The sequence below is a fragment of the Antrostomus carolinensis genome, unplaced genomic scaffold (assembly GCF_000700745.2).
Source record: "Antrostomus carolinensis isolate BGI_N321 unplaced genomic scaffold, ASM70074v2 scaffold2707, whole genome shotgun sequence".
NCBI lineage: Eukaryota > Metazoa > Chordata > Aves > Caprimulgiformes > Caprimulgidae > Antrostomus > Antrostomus carolinensis.
The window spans coordinates 72857-96542 of NW_010327880.1; the positions used below are offsets into that span (position 1 = coordinate 72857).

At 41.1% G+C, this 23686-nt stretch overlaps 1 protein-coding gene across 1 annotated transcript in view; it reads right to left on the minus strand.

Moving 5' to 3' along the window:
• Window positions 1-23686, minus strand: part of AKAP13 (A-kinase anchoring protein 13) — a 70670-nt gene that overhangs the window by 41407 nt on the left and 5577 nt on the right. Inside the window, exons 2-4 of the mRNA XM_010172024.2 lie at window positions 18644-18725; window positions 14614-14750; window positions 7726-8069 (exon numbers count right to left, since the gene is read on the minus strand). Coding sequence (XP_010170326.1) covers window positions 7726-8069; window positions 14614-14750; window positions 18644-18725 — 563 coding nt within the window. The remainder of the gene's footprint in view (window positions 1-7725; window positions 8070-14613; window positions 14751-18643; window positions 18726-23686) is intronic.

Here is a 23686-nt window from a genome sequence, read left to right on the forward strand (position 1 = left end):
TTTAGTTAATCTTTTAAAGACTTTTTTCATGTTAGTTAGTGAGAAAAAAGACTGGTGGAGGCATTTACAATTTAATCTGCTTTACAAAGATTTTAATTCAACAATGTGTATCAATAGCAGGCATTATAAAATTCATTCTAAAATACTTGCAAAGAGAATCAGTCCCATTTCTAACGATTATTTAGAACAGAGGAACATATTTTTCTTGCATCCCACAGTGATAACAATGACATACAGTACAGAAGAAAAATCATGTTTATTGTGACACAAACAGCTCAAAACTGCAAATATTAGATAGCCTATTAAATATTCATCAGTTGGTAATACTGGTCTGTAATTGTTGGTTGGGGTGTATAGAGCAAATGTAATTATATCTGTAATAGGAAGGATAGATTGGCTTCTTTCTCAATATCTAGTCTTCAGAAAAGAGAGTTTTCTACCCACAACCAGCAAGAACTGCCAGAAGAAGTCAGAATGCTATAAAATCTGGGAGACTGGCTTCTAGTTATGCTAATATGTAATATCAGGTATAAAGATCTGACCTGCAAACATCAATCCCAGCTCTGGGACCTTCTACAGAAGATGCAAGCTTTAAACACCTGGGAAATTTTCATCTGTGGCTATCAGATTAGTTTTTTCACAGAAAGGTTTACATGATTAACCTCTTTGAAGAAGAAACGAGATCTTTCAATTTACAAAGAGCAAGTCTATATGAACTTAAAACCTTTATGAGATCTGTCCAGAACAAAGCGGCGCTGAATCATATTAACTCTCATTTTGATTCTTTGTCTGTCACAATTATCGTTATGATCATTGCTGCGGATAAAAACATGCCTTAAAATCATCACAGAATAGAGCAGCTCAAACCAACAGTGCAGCTTCTTTAATGCTCCAGGCTGATAAAAAGCAGCCACCACCTTCACCTGCACCCAAGTTCAGAAGACCCATTCCCAAGACTAATTGCTGAAAAAGCAGACGAAGCAAACGAACACGTGCACACTTCAGCCAGAGCAGCAGCGGAAAAGACATTGCACGAAAAGCTGACGACAGGGTGTTTGCAGTGCTCCTTTGCTGCTGCTGCACATTTATTTATACCATACCTTCTACAAGAAAAGTCAGGACCCATGGCAATGAACTGTACACCAGAGGGACACCAGCTCAAACTAGGAACATCAAAAGAGGCAAAGAAAGGAAAAGGGCTGTGATTATTGGATCGTTACGGAACAGGGGAATCTTACAAGACTTTCACTCTTGTGTATCTTTAAAAAATCCAAACTATACAAAACAAAAAAACCACCCCAAAAACTAACTCAGAAATAATGTGGTAACTAATATATATATTTCTGGTCACCAGAACACACCAGAGTGCTCCAGGTGACCAAGGTTACCACCGAATGGCCACGCTGCCCCCAAACTCATCCCATCAGTGAGTACACAGTGTACTGGAGAAACTGCTCCTTGTGGGGAAGGATGTTTTTGGGGATAACAAGGATGAAACACACCAAAGCCAATTTTGCATAAGTAATCACACAGCCATTGTGTTAGTAATTATTAGTATTACTTTTTCTGGTACCTCTCATCCCCAGATTAGAAAAAGAAGTCCTTACAGATATGGAATTGTTTAAGTCTCCTCCATACAAGTATTAATAACCTCGAGCTACACTTGGGAAAACTAAGAGGAGAGTTATGTTCTTCAATGCTGCACAGATCAATGAAAAAGACTAGAATAAAAAAATCAGGCTTGTATTACTGTTAACTTGGGATTAAATCAGTTCTTCAAATAGTACTTTGACTAGAAAACCTTTCAGCTGTCATACCCCAAAAGAGTCCCACGTTCCATCATGAAAGACATAAGAAATGTAAATACAGAATGCAAATATTTTGGTTGTCCTTTTAAAGACCACTTTTGTTATTTTTTTCTCTGTCAGTTCATGGCCCAATTGCAGGTTTTGCAGACACAGAGAAATCAATCCTCTTGTCAGCTATGGCATATAAAGGACCCCTAAATCCTGGAAAATCTGTCTAGGAAACATATGTCGTCTGAAGGGAATTTTGCATCAGCACAGATCTGCCAGAATAGCACTGTGTAAGTCTTGCTCCCAGCCCCTGGCCGGTGATCTATACAAGGAGAGGTCATGGCCAGAGCACCCTTTGCTCCAGGTCAGGAGCCTATGAAGAGGTCAGCACAAGTCTAAGCATCCCTAGGCCAGGCTTTGTGAGTGCCAGAAGCCTCACAGGGCACCAAAGTTTAAAGTCATCCCATGCCAAGTCTTTGTACAGCTTCCACACACAGTACAACACTGGAAACATTCAGGATGGGTTTGACAGTTGATGTTCAATGGTGAAGTTCAGATAATTGCTACCTGGTTTATTAAGGATGTTACTTGGGTGAGGACACAGCTGAAGTACCTGTGCTTTGCAGCCCAAAGCTCCAGGTGTGCTTCACCAGTAGCTCTCAGCACAGTATCATAAGCATTCTTCATGAAGATGTACCTTCCTATCATATGCCAGTATTTCAAAGACTTCACCATCATCCAACTAAACCATGGTGTCAGAGGGAAGTATTAGTGAGGGACAGGGGGACTAAATAGTTGCTTGGGATGATAAAATAACCAAGCCCTGGCCACAGTAAACCCATCTCCATCACGCATCTGAGTATGCACCCACAGGTTTGGGTTCAGCCCCACAAGGAGGTAAATAAAACCCACGCAGTAGAAACTTGATGGAGCCTGAGAAGGTATCTTGAGGAAGATATACATGCTTCCTCTCTTTGTGCTCACCCCAGCCATCGGTGGCCTCAAGACTACTGGGCTTGGTGGACCCTTGGAGCTATGCTGATGTTGACTTCCTTGAAGAAGTCAGTAATTCTTGTGTGCTCACTTACAAAGTGAAGGAGAGAGGATTTTCTTCATTAAAGAAATTATGTAACGCTTATACCAGATAGTGCACTTGAATAGGTTCAATGACCATTGCTGCATTATAGTGACAATCCTGAAACTGCAGAGAAGGGAGGCAGAAAAGAGGAGGGAGGGAAGGAGAGGAGCCATGCACACATGTAGGAGGAAGCCTGGAAGTAGTGGAAGGTCTCAGAGAAGGATAAAGACCTCTTGGCAAGGGCTGTGGAAAGCAGAGTCTTACAGAATTACAATCCTGCTGGGGAGCCACCCACAATCTGTTGGCAACACCATAAAAACTGAACAAGATCAATACATAGCATGCAAAATCCCTTTACAGAAGATGACTTGGGAAGGGGGGAGAAGAGCTATTATATACATCAGCCTTGTGGGAGAGCGTAAACTGCTGGAATTGGTTTCAGACTGTTTCTCTGCAACTGGGGTTGGAGAAGATGACAGCAAAATGGTTGGGAAGATGGGGAGGGGGAGAGGGGTGGAAAAAAAATGAGAATGCTTATGAAAGAATTACCACACGTTTCAGATATGACTAGGTATTTTAGAGTGCCTATTTAAGACATTTTCTTTACGTGCAAGCTCAGTGTTTCAGGATATTATGACTCAAGGCTCCTCTGTAGGAGGTATGTTAGTATTAACAGACAACTGGTAAAAAGATGTTCATTTGCATGAGCTGAAGAGATGAGCGCTGCACTTCTTCCCCCAGAGCACAGTGATGCAAATAAAGTGGCTTCATAGAAGTAAAAAAGCATGTTCTTTCTTGTGCCTTTTTTGTTTTGTTTTGTTTTTTAAAAATTCTTTTTTAAGAGCCCTCTCCTTAACTGTACAGCACTGCTCATATGGCTTCATTTATGCTGATGCATGGTAAGGCATGGTGACTTTTTTGGTAATAACATCATGGTAACATTTTTTTTATATGTGGAAATATGGTAGTTTGCTTACACATGCAACCCTATCCATTTCAAGGGAAGTGAAATCCAGAGTTAACCTACCACAGGAGGAGAGGTAGCAAGCTGTGGGAGATGAGAAGAGGCTGAACTACTGAAGGGGAGAAGTCAAACTTCTCTTTTTTTTTTTTAACCTGAAAATATGTTAAGTGTGGACAGTCTACACTTCTCCTGTGTCAAAAATCAAGTGTCCTATCTTACATGTTAATAGACGGTGCAAAGGTTACTTGAGTGAAAAATGCATATCTGCATGATGGATGAGGAATTGAAAGTTTGCTATACAGAAGAAAAACACACACATGAAAGTAAAGAAAAATACTTATTTTCTGGGTTTTAGGAAGATGGTTTTAAAAAACAGCAAAAGAGCAAAATTAAAGCCATTTAATTCAAGCAGCTGTAGATCTGCAGAATGTTCTCCAACTCTGAGATCGTGTCTGATGCATCCCCTCCCCAGGTGCCCCTCCTGCAAGTCTTGGCAGGAGTCTCTGATGTGCTTTAAATCCAAATTACGCACGTACTTGCAGGTAAACAATGATTTTAATACAACTCCAAACCTTACACATAGCAAAGGCCAACAAAATGATATCTGAGATTTATCCAAGTTATTAACATTTCATCCTGGAGAAAATGGCTTGAGCACGTGCTCTGCAGGTCAGAAAAACTACCCTGGGTCAGACTGGAGAGGGAAAGCAGCCAAGCGGGATGCACAGCTCTAATGCCAACGCTTTGAGAGGTACTACAGGTTTACTAACATGACAGTATGGAATTAGTAGACATTCAAATGCAAAACAGTTAGTCACGTTAGTTGGCTTTGTACCTTCTCCTATGAATGGGAGGCTTCTTTATACCATCCCCCAGAACTCGGATTGAACTGAAAATGAATCATGGAGAATGGTCAACAGCTTGAATGGAAAAAAAAAAAAAGAACAAATGGCAGCGGAGGGATTAATATCCCCAACAAATGAACAACAGAGAGAATGGACATACAGAGAAAACACAAAATTAAATATTAAAAGAAGTAATGAGTCTCTCTTTTCCTCCTCTCTCCTGTCTTTTACAAATAAATCTGGCTTTTGAGTTGTTTTTTTTCGTGCAGAAAGAAGGTTTCACAGGTATTGACCATGTTGCAACTTAGCTGCCGCCAAAGCCAGGGCAGTTTAAAGTTTAGATAAGGACAAACTATTTGACAGAAGCTGTCAGCAACAGTGATTAACACCAGCTCCAGTTTTGCAGTGCTTAATCCATCAGTGAAAAATGCCGGCGTTTCTTTCCTCGGACCCAAACGTTAAAAACACTGCATCATTGTTGAAAGACAGGCATTTCAAATCCGCTATGAATGTCTGGAATTAACTGAAGGATGAACATCCTTTTGTGGCAGCCTTGTTAGTTTTCTTTGTACTTTTTAATCGCAAAATGTAGACATGAGGATTATCCGTGAAGTGCATTTGAGGAGAGAGGGGAAGCGGAGGGGAACTGAGGATGTTTTCACATTTCATTTAAGACTATTACCGATTACATTTTTTTCTGATCTTTTCTGTGAACAAACGTTTATGCTCATCCCTCTTACAAAGAGAAAACATGTAATGCTGGAAAAGGCCAAATCCTACAAAACCTGATGTTTTTCTGTAAGCATTCTGGGTCCTGTATCAGCAGCTCTATTTCAGTGTGACTTGGTTACCCCTGCCACTGTGGGAAAGATTTTTGGGTGTGGACGGGGGCTGGACCAGGCTGTGAGTCCTTTGCTGGGCAGGAAGCACCTCTTACAGCTTGGCTGACAGTACATTCTGCCACCCCATTCCTCCTCCTGGCCGTGCAGCCTAGCTCTAGTCCTCGGGTTTTGGTGGCAATTCTGCTTTATTTGGTTCATTTTCTGCTCGTTCAGTGAGGGCAATCTGCTCATCAATGGAACAAAGAACTGCCACAGGTGCCCAAAGGAGGAGAGGGAGCACGGACAAGTGGAGATAGGTGGTGGGAGCAGCACAGGTCCTGCCCATCTGTATAACAAATCTTAGCTAAGGCTTGTGCTCTCTGTTACTTCATTTCTAAGGTTTGCAAAAGTCAAGTTACAATAAGGGCTTTTCCCCTTTAAATGGAAAAGTATCTACTGCACGTGAAATACATGAATAAGAAAACCACCCTGAATTTAACTGATTTGTATGAAAGTCACTTGTTTGAGCTTCACTTACTTGGTATTTGTTGTTGCTCACTAAGCAACCAAAATCTCAACATCATAACAGCCACGTATGAAAAGAACAAAGAAAAAAAAAACAACCAACCACCAAACAACCACCAAACCCTAATAATCCAAATTCCTTTGAAGCAGAAACACTAAACCAAACAGGAACCAAATCAGCAGCAAAGGCCCACACAGCTTTTCTTTCCTAATTAACCTATGTGACAGCTATCCTTACGTAGCAGCAGCTGTATCTAAGAACATATGAGAATAATTACTGTTCCTTTAACTCAAATGTTCTTACATTTACAATGAATGTATTTTCCCATATCAGAAACAGCCTCCAAAGTTTGATGCAGAAGAATTTAACCCCATCTGTTAAGTGTAAGCAGTAATTGCCAGCTATGCAGTTTCTTACCCTCAGAAATCCTGACATAACAGGTGCTACACTTAAAAATAAATCTCTCTAAATGAGTTTATGAGCTTATGGACCCATTCTGTCCATACACGTGCACATATATTTCATGCTGACTCTTTTGTAGCTTTAAAAAGATAGGTATTACTTAATTTATTTCAATATTACCTAGGGACCAGAAATGAAGCCAAAAAAAGGTGGCAGTGGTAAACAGCAGCAGCAGCAATAATAATAATATTATCATCCTTCTCTCTGACACAATGTTCCTAAATGTTTTTCAACATTGGCTTTAAAATCTGAAGGGTCTGTGACATTCCTTTAGTGATACCCACAGCTCCTAACATGTAAAGGATAAATACATCTCCAATGGGAGGCTGCTGCCTCTCACTGGATTATCCAAACCAGTCAGCGACAATTTACCAAGAACCCATTGTGAGTGGTCAGTTTTAATTTAATGGCATCACCAAATACAATGGCTCCATTGAGAATGCATTAAAAACAGTGGCCAAACCTCCACTGGCTTCAGAACATGCAGAGCTTGACCGCAAGAGTCCATCAGCCCAGATGCTGAATGGAGCAGAGCACAACATCGACTACTTTACTGGTGAGCATGTTCCTTTACTTCATATTTTTCCCCACTAAGATGGAGGGCTGACCACCTTTTCTTCCCACAGTCACTTGGCACCAGCATCTACACACTCACGTGGCTGTTACACCTCTTCCTCAGCTGTTACACCTCTCCCTCTTGTACCTTCTGGAAAGACAAACGGAAAAACTTCCAGGGGACATCAGTGATGAGTCAGGTGAGACTTACTGTCCATGAGAGACAGGTGAAACCAATTCTGTGAAACAAGGACTACCCATCTCACCACTACGAGGACCCTCCACACTTTTTTTTTAAACCCTGGTGCCCATGCTATCTCTTCATACAATCAGGGCAATAATAGTCATGTTTATTTTGTGGTCAGTGAGATTTAACACTCCAACAATTGCTTTAACAAAGCCCTTCCTATAGAAAGTGTTTAAATGGAAGACCTGTCCCAAGGTAATTCCATTTGCTCTGGAAAGCTCAAGCATTCTGTAGTTATCAAGTACTTTAATCCTGAAAGTTAATTTAAAAAAACCCTAAACACACGTCAGGAGATTGTCTTCACCCCTTTGAGTGAAAAAGAAATAATCAGAAGTGACAGTCTCAGTTTTCTGTTTTATCAAGCCAAGTCTAAAGCTTAGATAAATATGCATGAGTGGGTGCAAAGTAAATCAAAGCAGCTCTTCACTCACCTCCTCTGATTTATTTCTGCCTCATTAGTGGCGTTTTTCCCTGGCCCCCAACTGTGTCGACGGAAAGGTGACAGTGGCCGCATGGAGTTGCGCAAGACGGAGGAATGAGCGGGCACATCCGTGATACTGTCCAGCTCCTCTTCCTTCTCTCCTCCTTCTGTGGCCACCATGTTGGTGCAGCTGCCATCCAGGCTGTGCCTGTCCTTGGGCTGGACGAAGTTCACTGTTGGTGGGAAGGGAAGGGACGTGTCGCTTCCCAGAGATGAGTTCCTCTCCAGGGACATGGTGTCATCTGCAGAGGAACTGGAGCTGGTGATATCACATGCAGACTGCTCCTCTTCAGGCTGCTGTGGATAAGAAAAAAATAATATTAAAGTAGAATCATAGACTGGTTTGAGTTGAAGGGGACCTTTAAAGATCATCTAGTTCCAACCCCGCTGCCATGGGCAGGGACATTGTTCAATAGATTAGGTTGCTCAAAGTCCCATCCAACCTGACCTTGAACACTTCCAGTGAAGTGAATACATGTAATATTTTAAGTAAATGCAAATATTTTATATTTCACGAGTGGAGAGATTTCCTAGTTGATAGCACAAGGGAAATTAACCATCACAGAAGTGAGACTTTTTGCTCTGGTTTCAGAAGAGGTTGAAATGCTTTGCAGAGCAATGTCTTCCATCCCACAAGTCCCTGGCTGCCATAACCCTGGGCTCCCAACTCGGGTTCTCTGCCTGCCTTCCTCCAGCCAATTCCACATTTCATCTTGCACAGTAAATCCTGCTTCTCTCACCATTTCCAGCTAAACCTGTTATCAGTCAAGGTGCCATAACGCCGACAAAGGTTTAGGGAGAGTGATTAATGGGGAACTGGGTCATCATGACTCCTGATGACAAACTCCAGCCTCTGCTGTGGGACCTGGGATGGGTTTGCAGCACTCAGCCACGAGAGCTCAAAGGCAACATACTGTTCCACTGCATCCCACAGCACAAAAAGAACAATTATTCAGTAGCAGAAAACAGACAGAAAAAATAAAAGCTTAAATCCCCATCCTCCACTACTTTCCATTAAGCAGAAAGTTAATGTCAGGGTTTGCAGCATTTTCCAAATCCAACTGTAACTGAAAAATATCGTTCCACAGGGTCAGCTGCCCTCTATTACAGGTCTCGACTCATACTGCAATTTTTTGGTTAGTTTGCTCCAAAAGCATTAACAGAAAGCCAAATTGCTTCTCTTTGGCCAAAGGCCACATGCTGACCATACAGTCCGAGAAGAGCCTGTGCGTATTCTGTGTTCCCCGTGGCTAGCATAAAAAAAACACACAAGCATCTCTCTGACATCACCTTCAGTCTGAAATGGTGTTTGCCCTGAGGGACTGATGTGGGAAGTTTCAATTTATTCTCCTGCAGAGCCCTGCACTGTATCATTTAAAATAATAATAGGCAGAATGATCTGTCAGACCATATATAATAGACTATTCAGTAAAGCCACAGCGGTTAATTGTCTTCAAATAGCAGGCTCGGTGGGTCTCGGCAGAAGCCGAGTGCTCGAGGAGCTGCAGGCTGTCAGCTCTCATTTGGCAGAAGACAACGGGCTACAAAATCCTGTTCTGCGAAGGGAGAGATGGGGATCAAAACCCACACAGGCAGGATGAACAGGGGCCCCCGTGTGGCCCCCACCTCAATCCCACTGCCCTGATTTCATTCCAGCCCAGCGGTGTTAAATGCTCCACACATTGTGCTTTTTTCTTTTTGATGGGCACAGATCATAAGCTAAAAGCTTCTTGTTAAACTGAATAAACAGAAATTGAAATGTTCAAAAAGTATCCTAATCTGGTGTTAAATGCTCCACACGTTGTGCTTTTTTTTTTTGATGGGCACAGATCATAAGCCAAAAGCTTCTTGTTAAACTGAATAAAAAGAAATTGAAATGTTCAAAAAGTATCCTAATCAAATACTTCATTATTTAAAGGGGAGCCTTGTTTCAAATTTGTCTATTTTTTATTCTTATTTCGGTTTAACAGGTATACAAAAATGTTCTTAAAATGGATTAAATAATTGCTGTCACACTATTTCCTCTCTCTCATCCCTCAAAGAAAATATGAGGAGAAAAAAAAAGACAGCATCCACAGCACACCACATACCTTTTAAACACAAAATATTAAAAACACACTGAAAATATACCCCTTCAAAAACATTAAGTTCATGGTAAGGAATGTCAAATATTAATGGTGAATTTGTGTAAATACTTTAATAGTAAACTTATACTGTAAAGTATTAGATTTGACACATTTAAATAGGAAGTGTAGGATAAAACACGAGAGAACTTAAATAGATGTCTTGTAAAGTTTTTTGATAACGTTTGGTGTTATTCAAGATAATGTGGTATTTGTGTGAAACAATCTGCTTCCCTTTCTGAGACACAGAAAATACTGTCAGACATTAGGGCAGCACAGCAGGAGGCAGCTGTACAGTGCAAGGATGGGACAGTTTGTAAACATTAAATTTGGATGCAAATCCAGCAACAATAATGCAGAACATCAAGTTATATAGGGAGGAATTAGGGTAAAAAGAGGAATTCTTATTTCCCAGATGATAATACTGCTCCAGTTTAAAACACAGGAAAAAACCCACTTCCCTAGCAGGGAAGATTTAGGTTTTCTATCATAAAGTGCAGTACAAAGAGATATTTGAAAAATGTGAAAATATTTGGTGTCCATTTTAACTTTTACCTTGAGCATCAGATTGACTACAGAACACAAGAAACTATTTCCTTGAACCTGTGGCCCATGCTTACTCCTCTAAAAATAATTCTGTCTTCATTTAATTTATTTTTATTTTTATTTTTTTTTAAATAAACCAAAATAGTTGATATGAAAGACCAGGACTCTGTCTGCAAAATGCCAAGTGTGGCTGACATGTCTAAGAAACACTGATATTGTAGCCACCTCTGGAAAAAATTAGCTCTCTGGCCAAGTGCCAGTAAATACGCATTGCTCTTTAATCCTATCTGAGTAAGAAAACACCCTGTTTACAAAATAGAAATGGTTCTCTTAACATGTTCTTTTCTGACAGGAAAAATGAAACACTAAAGAAATATTAATTTTCTCCAAGTTAGGCTTACTGCATTGCACCTCAATGAAGTGAACGCTTAACTGTGACCATAAAACTCATGGCTGAATAGAGTCTTTACAGACATGTGCTAAGGGGTATTTTTTTTTCCCTCTCAGAAACAGTACTTGGTGAGAAGTTAGTAAGAAAAAATGAGATAAGGCGTAAAAAGTGAGTTTTTTGAGAAAGAATGTATATTCTCCTTCATGCATAGGGATAAGAGAAATCACTGGGAAGGTGAGGGTATAAGATAACGTCTTCAACTAAATCCTTCCATCTGTAGGAGGTCTTGATAAATGGAATTAAAATGTCCTTTCAATCATTTTCATGCTGACAACATGCAAAGTGCAGAGGCACAAACTTACTCTGTCCCTTGATCATCCATGTGACAAAGACATTAAAGGTGCTACGGTATTTTAAAAAAAGAAGATGAAAAAAATTAAGCCCTGGCATCCTGAAGTTTATTTGGCATATCATTACACTAAAGGAATGTCTTTGGTTGGCTTGATATACAATCTAGCAGAGTCATTTTTTATTTGGATTTGCCTATGGCTCCAGGCTCCCTAAAATTAACTTCAGTAGTGGTCTCCTATTAATTATTTATCATAGTTTTTATAATTTGGAGTGGAATAGTCTTTCCTCGGTGAATGCCTCTCTCTTCAAACTTTTATTCCTTCAAGTTTGTTTGGGTTTTTTTGCATGGTTGTCAGATTTTTTTGTGGTTTTAAGAGAAACAATAACTCTGAAAAAATAAATGCAAAATATTTATGTATTTGTGCATTTCTTTGAGCAAATGAAAACAAAGGCAGAAATTAAACAAAATTCAAGGGTTTGAGTTGCAAGCCCTTCCTTTGACAACGGGTTCCTGACTTCCCAAGGGCCTTTTGTCTGAATCATTTCCCAAGAGGCACATTAAAAAACTTCCCAGTAACACTGGATTTTGGTGGCAGGTTAAAAGTTAAGATGAGCAAAGCGTATGGGCTACACCCCAGGCTGTTGCCAGATGACTGTGAGAAATGACCTGATGCAGCATTAATCACTGACGGAGGAGGGTGTTGCAAAGCCTGCCCAGATGGCTGGCTGAGACGGAGAAGGAAAAGCAGGATGACGAGGACATGGGAATGAAGGGCTGACGCAAAAAAATAAAGCATTTTGCTGAAGCTTTAGACCTCACATTGAAAGCGATTTCTGGGTTTCAGTGACAGCCTCTAAAGTCTGAAAAAACAAGTCAGGTTTTAGTGCTAAAGCTCCCTGAACCCAGCAGTTCATGTTATGAAGCTCAGCACACGTCTTCCGAGGAAAAAAAGGAGATAAGGAGATGGTAAGGAGAGCATGTCCCAAACACCAGGGACAGTTTAAGGTACCTGCAGATTTTGTGACCCCGCAGACCTCAATTCTTCATGGTCCTGGGACAGAACTAGGGCTTAAAAATCTACGAATTCCAAGTGATGTCTATGGAAGCAGCCCAAAGGCTCTGGACAGACAATGGCTTGCTCTTCCTAAATTTCTTTTAATGTATTAAGCAGTTAACAGGAGTTATTTATACAATAAAAACCAACTCTAATAGATGAAAGTTCAACTCTTGCTCCATACAAAGGAGAAACAAGAACAGGACTAGTAATAACAATAATCATCATGACATTGAAAGGTTTGAGATCCTCTTTTTGTTCACAAACATGTTCTCTCTCTTCCCAATTTGATATGAATTGTACTATTTAATAGGCTTATTACTAACCAACTACAACCAAGACATGGTTTTTTTTGTTTGTTTGTTTTTTGTTTGTTTGTTCTTTTTTAAAGATTACATCCAGCACTTATTTTAGTGGTTATTAAAAAAAAAATATATAACTTGCATTTCTACCAGCTGGGCTCAGTAGTCTTAAAAAAACCAACAAACTGAATTAAGGAATGTACTTACAACACTAAACTAATGTCTCTAGTCCTTCTAGAAATTATTGTAACTGTAGAAAAGCTACTCAGACAAACTCTGAGAAAGAAGACAAGGAATCAAGTTAGTCAGCAAAGCAGAGACAAAAAAAAAATGCAACTGAGGTTGAAATTAGCTTTGAATAACTTCCTAAACTCAACTCAGGAACCTTTTGAACTCATTTGTAGACAAAGTCTGCAATCCACTGCATAATGAGAACAATGCAAAGGCTGCCAAATTAAGAAATTCCCTTTCTAGAAAGAAAATTATTTCCTCTCTCTGCCCGCTCTCCACTGGCAACTGAAGATCCGTTTTCCCCACCACCTCCTCCTTTTCCCTGCAGCATCCTTACCACACTGCACTACCTATTTGTTTTAATTTTTCTTTCTCGGATTTGGAGAAGGAAACTTTCCACATAAAAAAGGGAAAAAAGCTAAAATTCTGTACAATATAAAATTTACTGTCTTCTCACAGCACTCTTCTCCCATGCACCTCCGTACAAGCATTAAATCAAATCACAGCCAGCTGTTGTAATTTCTGTCACTCTACACAAGAAAACTGAAGACAGTCTTCTGCTCTGCCAAACAGCCTTATATTCTCACAATTTAGGGTCCTGCATCACTTTGACAGTAAGATGGGAAAGGGTGAGGCTGGTGAGCTCTGTGCCCTACCACATGCGTTAAGGATGACTTTATTGTTCATTTATAGCACATGAGATCACTTAGCCCAGGCTGTGGTGTTTCCCGTCCCACTGGAAAATATTCACAGTCATCTGATTTGATTTAAGCAAACAGAATTTAATGTTTCATTAAATATATTTCTCTGAAAGCATGTGTGAATCCTACTCTGAAAGTTTTGTTTCTCAGAGCAGGAACCGTGCCTGCTCAAACAGGTAAGCTGGAGCTGAACCTAAGAGTGTGATTTCATAGAGCCAAGACCAACGTGATGGCTGCTCTAAGGAAGGTTCATGTCCTCTTTGATTCTGCATCACTCTGTTCTCTCTGGGTGTTTTTTTCATCATCTACTTGTGGTAAGAAAAATATAAGTTACCAGCAAGACGATTCTTAAAAAGCAAAACATAATCACCCTCCAGATAAATTCAGGTTGCTCTGATGCAGACAGCACAAGAGCGATGCTAAAGGGAGGCATCCTCTGTATCTCAGGTTTCACCCACTCCTCCTTCTCCTTCTCAGCCGTGAGCAACACAAAGAGCACAGGGATGACTAAGGTGAGTAATGACTTCCCTTGTTGATTTTAAGCAAACATGAAAACATTTTTTTTTCTACTTGCACGCAAAAAGGCATTACAGGCATGTCGCCTAGGAAACAAAACTATTCATTGGAATTGGCCTTAAGTATTTCGAGTGAGTGTTTCCTTCCTATCCAGGGAGTCACAATGAATTTACAGAAAAGTACTGGTTCTTCTGAGAACTACAGTACGTAGTTCTGAAGGTGTCAGTGCAGAGGCCATCGTCTGCTGGAGAAAAGCTCTTTGTTACATTAGTTAAAGATGGCTTTCACACCATCTGTGCAATCCCTAATGACCTTGCAAGAAAATCCACCTCTTCAACTGTTCCTCTAGCACCTGATTTAGTCTTGGACAGTCAAAATCCCTTCTCATCTTTTAAACATCAGGAGCTGCACAGTTTCTGGAATTCTGCTGCAAGTAAATACAACCCTCATGTTGCTGCATCTGAAGAGAGGACCAGATCCTTCCCATCTATTCTGTTCCAGGATAATCGCTTCCAGGTTTCTAACTCACCAGTGTAATCAAGATGATCTGCATTTGCAGTACGGGTTTATCAAATCAGAACTTAAGAGCTTTTTTAACCCTGTCCCAAACAGGCTTTCCTACCTTTCCAAAGACAAGGTCTTCCATCCCATCACCAGGCAAGGGGAAGAGGTCAGACTCGCTCCCGGACTCTCTTTTAAGGACACCCTGTGACGAGGCACAGACGCTACTCAGCCCATCCTCCAAGAAGTTCTCACATTCTACAGGAACAAAGCAGAAAGAGTTACGGTCTGATGCTTTCTGTAGCATCCATACATCCAACTCACATATGCTCAGTACACTCAAAGATTTAAAAACAACGGGAAACAGAGTTTTATAAATTGTGTTCACCTCCCAAAACCGTGCCTGCAAATTTTCAAGGAATTTATTAAACGGTTCAAAACTCCTTTTTAATGCATCATCGAAGCACATGGTGCAAACAGAAATTCTGCATTAAAGAGCCATATATGCTTGTAGTTAGAGGCGCTGATAAATAAGCTATGTATCAGGTACCCCACACTGAGTATGACAGGATATTTCCCGTCAATTACAGCAACTGCAAAATTAGATTCATATTCAATAAATGTAGAAATATAACTTGACAATATTTGCTTTCTTTCTTAATTAAAATTAATCGTTTCCCTCTAAATGCCAAGGTGCTCTTAATGCATATTAAGACAATTATTTCCTTCTTCTTACTTCTCACTAGTATGACTTCAATGACAAGCTTTACTTTTTTAAGATTCAAAAATAAAGTGTTTTTACAAAATTCTCCGCTTTCACAACTCCTGACATTGAAATATAAGCATATTGCATGGCTTTTTTCTAAAATGCTTCCAGCTGTTTGTACCAGGGTGATCAGCAGCACAGAAATAGACTACAGCCACTGAGAAAGCCCTTCCTTTCCAAAAACCTTGACAGACATGTATTTGCATTAAAAATGCCTGCACATCATTTCATTTGTTCAGCCTTCAAGCAAAGATATTAATTACAATTTTGGCAATAACTGAACATTCTTTTCTCCCAGCTCAAAATATTTTCTGATTATTCATATTTTTTAAAGCAAGAAAGGTGTTATTTTGCAACCTGCTTTAACTAAACAGATCCAAAACATGGAGAGGAGCCAGGGCACTAAAATGTCATTTCACTCTTAAATTACACTTGATGAACTCCAGCCTTGGCTAGCTCAACCTTACACATCAACACAACGAGGACAGGTTTGGGTAGCTCGAAATCACCTTTTTCCCTTCCCCATCCTTAACCTGCACCTGACAGCAGCTGTGAAACACCCGAGCCACAGCTCAGCCGATGGGAGTGAGCCACTGTTAGGGGAAATAATCTTAATTTATTGATGGCAGCAGGGCTGCCGCTGTTTTGGGCACAGGGGAGCCTGAAACCAATGGGAAACCCCATTACCCTGCAGAAAGTTTCCACACCAGAGAGAATTGGAAAAGCACTTATTGGAGGTGGTGTGGCTGCTCCTTGGTCCTGTTCCCCTTTCGGTAAACCTGGAAAATCTGAACTGCTTTTCCATCACCAAGGGGGAGAAGGGAGGGGGAAAAGAAGAGAAGAGGGGGGGAAAAAATGAAGGGAAAAGCAAAGCAGAGGCTGAGAGGCTGTAAGGGAGCAGGCCAGGGTGCTGGCTGTCCAGCTGGCAGCCAGCAGAGCATGTCCACAGCCCAGACTGAAAAACAAAGGGGCTCGAGCCACGTTTCAGTGGAAAATCAGCAGGGACGGTCCAGATGTGCCAAAGGACAGATACCTCACCCCGATGATAAATCACAAGAGGCAACGAAAAGCTCTGCATGAGCCTCTGAGGGACAGAGGAAACAAAGTGGTGGGGAGGGACGATGAGGAGTAGAGTGATGGGGACCTCACACATCCCAAACCTTCTCCTCCCTCCCTTCTCCTTTATTTTAGTTGTTTGGGGGTTCTTCCCCACTCCTTTTCTCAGTTAGCTCATTGGGTTTGTTTTCTTTGATTTAAACTGCATGGACATTGCACAATGCTGAGCTCCATCTCCCACACCCGTGACCTGGCAAGCTCTGGTGACAGCACTGCCATGCCAAGGGGACTGTGACTCCATCACACCTTCATCTCATGCTCACTGCACACGCTGCACTGATAGTGTAACTATGCTTATCTGCTCCTCTTTGTAGAGGTGCAGGCAAAAAAATACAGTGATGATGGTAACACACTTCTGCACATAATCTAGAGTCAAAAAAAAAAAAAAAAGGAAAGATATTAAAAAGCCCTAGGAAGAAAATTTCCAAGTAACTCTTACTATTTTCCAAAGCCTTGTGACCTGCAAGACAGGGCTGAGGCCTCCAATTCCATGCTGATAGCTACATATCTGGTACACTCCTCCAGGCATTTCATTTCAAAACCACTGACAGAAAATGAGAAACTACGGTTTCTGGAGTTACCTTCAAAGATTTGAGGACTCCGTCCTTACAAAAAAAAAGGATTATTCAGCAGGTGAAAAAGGTCTGAATTTTATCTATTTTTGTATCTATTTATAAATCTATATCTTCTTATATCTATTTTTAAGTTAGCCACATTACAGCAGCTAGTGGTTTTATTGCTGTTAGGTGTTGCCAGATTTTTCTCGCCCTCTCTACACTGCACAGCACACTAGGGCAGCTGGAGGGATGTGTGTGCAGTGAGGACATTATTTCTAGAAAGGCCAGAACCTGCAGAGCCTGGGATCTTCCTGCTGCTTCAGTCTGACTGGAGAGCACATTAATCAACTTAAAAACCTGCCTCAGTGTGCTTGTGTTACAGACACATATTACTATAATTATTAATATGTATTTCTATATACAGCTACCTAATTACACAATTAATATTATATTTCAATAATATTAATTATTATTGGGTTATATATTGGATTATATTATTGGATATATATTGGATTCGATAATTAGTATCTAATATCGATTCATATAAATATGTGATTATAGATGTAGCAAGTCACACAAGCACGTGTCATTTTGCAGTCAAATGGAGCACAGTAACTCTTGCCTGAAGCATAAAAATATCATAGCAAGAGGCAAGGGATTTGCAGACACAATTAGGAAAGAAGCAGCATGGTGATACTGCAGGTTTGCCTGTAAAACACTCTTGAAACAGCTATTTAACACAGGAATTTTTATTTTTTTTTTTTTTTTTTTTTTTTTTTTGTTTAGGAAAAAACACTCATTTCACTTTGATGGGAGCTAGAACTTTTACCTAGAATAAACCCTCCACATCAGTCACCCACATTATCCCTTCTTACCCTGCACTCTGAAAAGACTGGCTGTAAATTTCACATCGACACTCAGTGACTCAAACCCTATTTTTCTTTAAAGTCTCTCAGATAAACTGAAGGAGATTCAGGTGAGATCTCTGCTCATAACGACAGCAAGACAAGAAATATCCCCTTTATGAATAGCCCAAGCAGCCACTATTCAGGGCCCTGATAAATGACACTATTTGTTTCAAACATTCATAATTCAGTGAAAGAAAATGCTTTTTTTATTATATTGGACACAAACTCCTCTTTGAAACTTGCCCAGACAAGATTTTCTGTCCCAGTGGAAGAGCCAGAAAGCACCAGCCAGCACATAGGGCTGGCAGCTTGGCATGGCCAGTGGGCAGGGTGTGGGAACGATGGCTCTGAACAACCTTCCTGCTTCCTGAAGCCTGGAAATCATGGCAACTTTCAGGGGGAAAAAAAAATAAAATAAAAGCCACTGTTTTGGACTTAAATATGGATTCAGGAATTTAGATTTCTGATTGTATAATCATTTTGGCTAGAAACCATGTCTGTGTTCCCCAATTACATCTTTCAAGTTTATTTAAGAAAAATAATTAAAAAAATTTGAAGTACTTAAGTACTTTTTACATGTGAAATTACTTAAGAGGGTGACACACTGCACAGGTCACTGCAAGTCAAATGCTACAACCATGTGTTAACAATGACTCATGGAAGATTCAGTAGACATTTTCTTTAGTTTATGTGTTTTACCCGTTAAGGCAAGGATGTCAAAAATAAGAAGAAAAAGAAGGGAAGAAAAGGTGAGGAGAACCACAGGGCTGCTTATCCAGAGAGCCCCCCCTGCATGCTGCTCACCTGGAGACTCCCGTGTCCGCTTGCGTTCCAGCAGGGAAGAATCAGGACATGGCTCCAGCGAACACCAGCTTTCACGGTTTATCTGAAAAACAGACCAGAGCAAATCAAAGAAGGGTCACTCTCACTATCATCCCTGTCAGCCTCTTCTGCCATGTCACTCTGCATCAACCAGCAGATATATAGTTATGGCTTCATTTTGTCCCAATAATAAGTCTCAAAAATCACACAGAATCACAGAATTGTTAGGAATTAGATGGGACCTCGAAAGATCATCCAGTCCAACCCCCCTGCCGGAGCAGGAACCTAAATGAGATCACACAGGAAGGCGTCCAGGTGGGTTTTGAATGTCTCCAGAGAGGGAGGCTCCACAACCTGCCAGGGCAGCCTGATCCAGTGCTCTGGCACCCTCACTGTAAAGAAGTTCCTTCTGAAATTTAAGCGGAACCTCCTGTGTTCCAGCTCACACCCACTGCCCCTTGTCCTACCATTGGGCATCACTGAGAAAAGCCTGGCTCATCCTCCTGACATTCGCCCTTAACATATTTATAAACATTAATGAGGTCTCCCCTCAGTCTCCTCCTATTTTTTTTATTTTTTTTAGCATCACTAAACAAACCATTAAAGTACACCAGAAAGCTTTACTGCTCCGTGGACAGTATGATTTCAAGGTGGCTCCCACTTAAGGCAAGAGTTCACAGGGAGGATGAGCCAGCATTCAAGCTACTAGCTGAGGACTGAACAAACCTGGCTTCAATTCTCACTTTGATTTGTAGCAGGACCACAGGCAAGATACTTCTCTACTTTAGGTCTCAGTTCACTACACACAGAATAGCAATTCCTTACCACCCATATTGCTGTAAAGAAAATTACCTTAAAGATAGTAAGGCGCTCTGATAATGTGGAAATGAGGGCTAGGGAAGTGTCCAGGTCATGGTGAGAACCAGAAGCACTTTATATATTTAACATGTTTGCCTTAACTGAAATGATGATGCTATAAACCCCCATTTTAACACTAAGACACATCACATGGTTTATTTCAAAATCAACCCTTATCATCTCACCCTGTCCCTCACTCCTTCCGTGACTTCCAGCAAGGATGACTGATCTGTTCTTAGTCTTCTCCCCCCTCTGCCTCTGCTTTACTCTTCCTCATTTGAGTTGTGTTGTCCAACATTCTGACTCTGAAGTCTGCTGGACTATCCACAACCCCTGGTTCATCCAACATACACTTCCCATGGCTTTTGTCTACAGCTGGTAGACTCTGGAAGCCCCTTTGCTCTCTCTCCTTCAGCAGCTTTGCCATTCCTCCTAGCCAAATGCCTCTATCAAATGCAAGCAAATCTCGCCTGGACAATCCCACGTCCTGTGTCATTAAATCCAGAGATCATTTCCCCTCCCAACCTGCCTCAACACACAGTATCTCACATGTTATGTTGTAGGTAAAAGAAAGCTACTGAAATGGATGGCTTTGTCTGCTTTTATGTGCCAACTATTTCTCCTACCCGCTCTGGTTTTCCTTTTCTTTCCTAAAACAATTTCCTTTTCTCTCTCTCTGTCAAATATAAGCCTTCCAGTACCTGAAGGGCCTCCAGAAGGCTGGACATGGACTTTTTACAAGGGCAGGTCATGACCAAACAAGGGGAAATGGCTTTAAACTGGAAGAGGGGAGATTTAGATGAGATATGAGGAAGAAATTCTTCACTGTGAGGGTGGAGAGACACTGGAACAGGTTGCCCAGAGAAGCTGTGGATGCTCCTCCCTGGAAGTGTTCAAGGCCAGATTGGATGAGGCTTTGAGCAACCTGGTCTAGTGGAAGGTGTCCCTGCTGATAGCAGGGGGGTTGGAACTGGATGATCTTTAAGGTCCCTTCCAACTCAGACCATTCTATGATTCTATGAAATAGAGAATTTTACTATTTACTTTTCACCTCTGACCTGTCTTCAAATCTCCTCCATTATCCTGCTCCTTTTTTGCAGTCCCTTGCTGGATTCTCACCCTCTGAATGTTCTCCTTTCTCCCATGTTATACAATGCACTGCTTTTTTCCTTTTTAAAATAAATAAATAAATAAAGACAAACCAAGACTCTCCTACCCTTGACCTGACTTGCTGCTTTGACTAACGACCCATGTCCTTCTTCCCTTTCCTGCCAAGATATGGAACTTGTTATTTGCAGCTGTTGGCTGGTGCTCCTCTCCAATCTGGCTGCATCCCCTGCCCTTCAGCAGAGGGGCTCCTGCCAGCACCCCCACTCAACCCTGGCTCCCCACACCACAGAGCAGTCAACGCTCCACTCCCCCAGACCTGACAGCGACTTTCTACAGCACATATTTCTTCCTTAGGTTTTGTCCTCCTCCATACTTCTGTGTTGACAAAATGGGGTTGGAAGGGCCTTTGACAGGTCAGCTAGTCCCTTTCTGCTGCTCCAAGTCAGGCTCAACTATAATCTGAGAGGTCTTAAACCAACGTGCCCTTAAAATCTTCCAGCAGCAAGGATGTCATGACCTTCCCCAGTCAGCAGTTCTTGCTGGGAGAGACAGGGAACGAGCAGAAAAGATCTGAGAGGGGAAAAATGAGCAGGAGTCTCCCAGGAGAGTCAATGGAGACCTCACACTCTACCAGAGCCAGGTCTCAGGGTGACCTCAGTGCACGCCTCACCTGGACACCCCTCCCCACCTCCATGCAATTTTGCAAGCTATTTTTCTTAGGTACGATGTACACTTCCTATCACTTGCTCGCTCATATATATACATTATATACACATTAATATAAGACCCCATTAGACCCCTAAATGTACATACATCTCAGATCCCATCCTTCTCTGCACCTCTACTCAATGCACACACACCTTCTCCATTTTACATATATTATATATCTACTAAATGAGAGGTGGAGAGGGAAAGACAGGCAGTCTGAAGTTTGAGAAAGGCTTTTGTAGGCAAATACTCAAAAGAATGATTTTTTTGTTTGTTTCCCAAAGTGACATAAAGATGCTGAGTTTTAACTGTTGCGTGGACAGTGGGTCACCATTCGAATTCTTTCAATGGAAGAAAGAGATGCCCTGTTCTCAGTAAGGCTGAGGGGTATCTAACCTTAGCAATTAAACTTTACTGCAGAATTTATACATACTTTTTAGTCTTAAAAGACCTGTAAAGTCAAGAAATATCACATTATGACTGTAAAGTCAATAAATAACAAGTTAATAACCTTCTCTCTGCAGCCAAAGCAGAATCTATTTTGCAGCACACAGTCTTACATTTTATTAAAGGCAAATCTGGAGGCTGAGCCTGAACACACACAGGAGAACAAATGCAAATGTGCTCAAGTCCACACAAATGAAGAAACAACCCATTTCAGACATAAAATCAAATTCTGCCTCCTTCTGACTGGCTCGCACCTAACTCCTTCCTCATCCTATTGAGCCTGATCCTCCTTACACTTAAACCGATGTATCTCCATCAAATTTAAGGGAACCACTCCTGATTTATACTGATATTCACTATTGGAAATTGATAATTAAACATCCTGTTCAATAATTAGCAGTAAGAAAGCAAAATATGAGGAGGTTCAATTCTATCAGTTGATTTGTAATAGAATAAACTATATTAGGCTGAATTAACATTGTATTTTTTCCTTTAATAGAACCAATTGAGTCATTCACTGAAAATGCATTATAGACATTGGCATTTTTTCAGAAAAGATTTGAGTATTTTTCCCATTACCCAGCCAGCTCTCTCCTCTGCCCTGTGACTTTGCCAAGTATTGAAAATGTCTGGTTTTCTCTAAAAAAAAAAAAAAAGTAATGAGAGCGCAACACTGAGGTTTAAGGTGCTGTTTCAGATATAACCGATTAGCTACAAAATAAAACATTAGGAACTAAGTATCTATCTCAGTAGCCCTCATTCAGGAATAAAAATAATAATCATCAAAATACAAAGGAAATCACTACTACATACAAGTATTCCTTACACTAAAATGAGACCAGATAGGATTTGAGGGAGGTTTATTGTGTGCTCTTGGGAAACTGGGTGGTCCACAGATACTCAAAACAAACTCCATTATCGACAGCACAAGACTGAGTGCTGGGATCCCTCCTCAACAGCTGAATTTTTAAGGTTTAAGGCCAGGCTGGATGAGGCTTTGAGCAACCTGGTCTAGTGGAAGGTGTCCCTGCTGATGGCAGAGGGGTTGGAACTGGATGATCTTTTAGGGCCCTTCCCACACAACCCATTCTATTCTATGATTCTATGAATTCTGCTCATATTTACTCAGGACTGCAGGTATAGACAGTAAGGACTATAGAGAAAATACTATTATAAAATATATTTCTCCCTTCTTCCCTCTATTTTGATGAGAGAAGCCCAACGACAGGATTGCAAACTGGTGGCCACAGGAGATGTTAAAACCCCCACCACTCTTTCTGCCTTGCCCACACTGATTACAGCCCATCAATTCTGGGCATCCCAAGTCTCTGTGTTGGGAGCAGAGGGTGCAGCAGTGTTCAGATGGCAGAAGGGAATATGAAACAGTCTCTGGGAACGGAGGTTTAATACACAGCTCTTGAAAAAACGCCAGGAGAGAACCCGCTATTTTTCCATGCAGAAGCCTGAATGTGTTTATCTGCAGCTCAGACACAGAATGAATCATGGAAGCACATCCCCAGGCATCAAAAAGTGAATCCTGAAGGATCTGCTGTTTGCCTGTGAAACACTAGCAGACCAAATGTCCAAAGAGGGCTCAGGACACCAGCTGGAGTTGCAAGCAGCAGACAGTTTGATTCCTCTTTCTGGGCACACACGCATCTATTTCCTGACTCTCAGAGCCATCTTCCTCCAGACATTTAATTTGAAACTTGAAGTGACTTAATGCAGAAACCTCTTTGCATAAGAAAAGCACAGTGCTGGACATCCTTGGAGAGAAACGGGGCTGGGACGTCCTCCATCAAGCAGAAACAATGAGTGACCCCAGCCCCTATTCCCAGGCTCCTCCTTCCTCTCTCCCTGCACAACAGTCTTGGCTGAGGAGTTCTCTGATCTCCTCCAGCA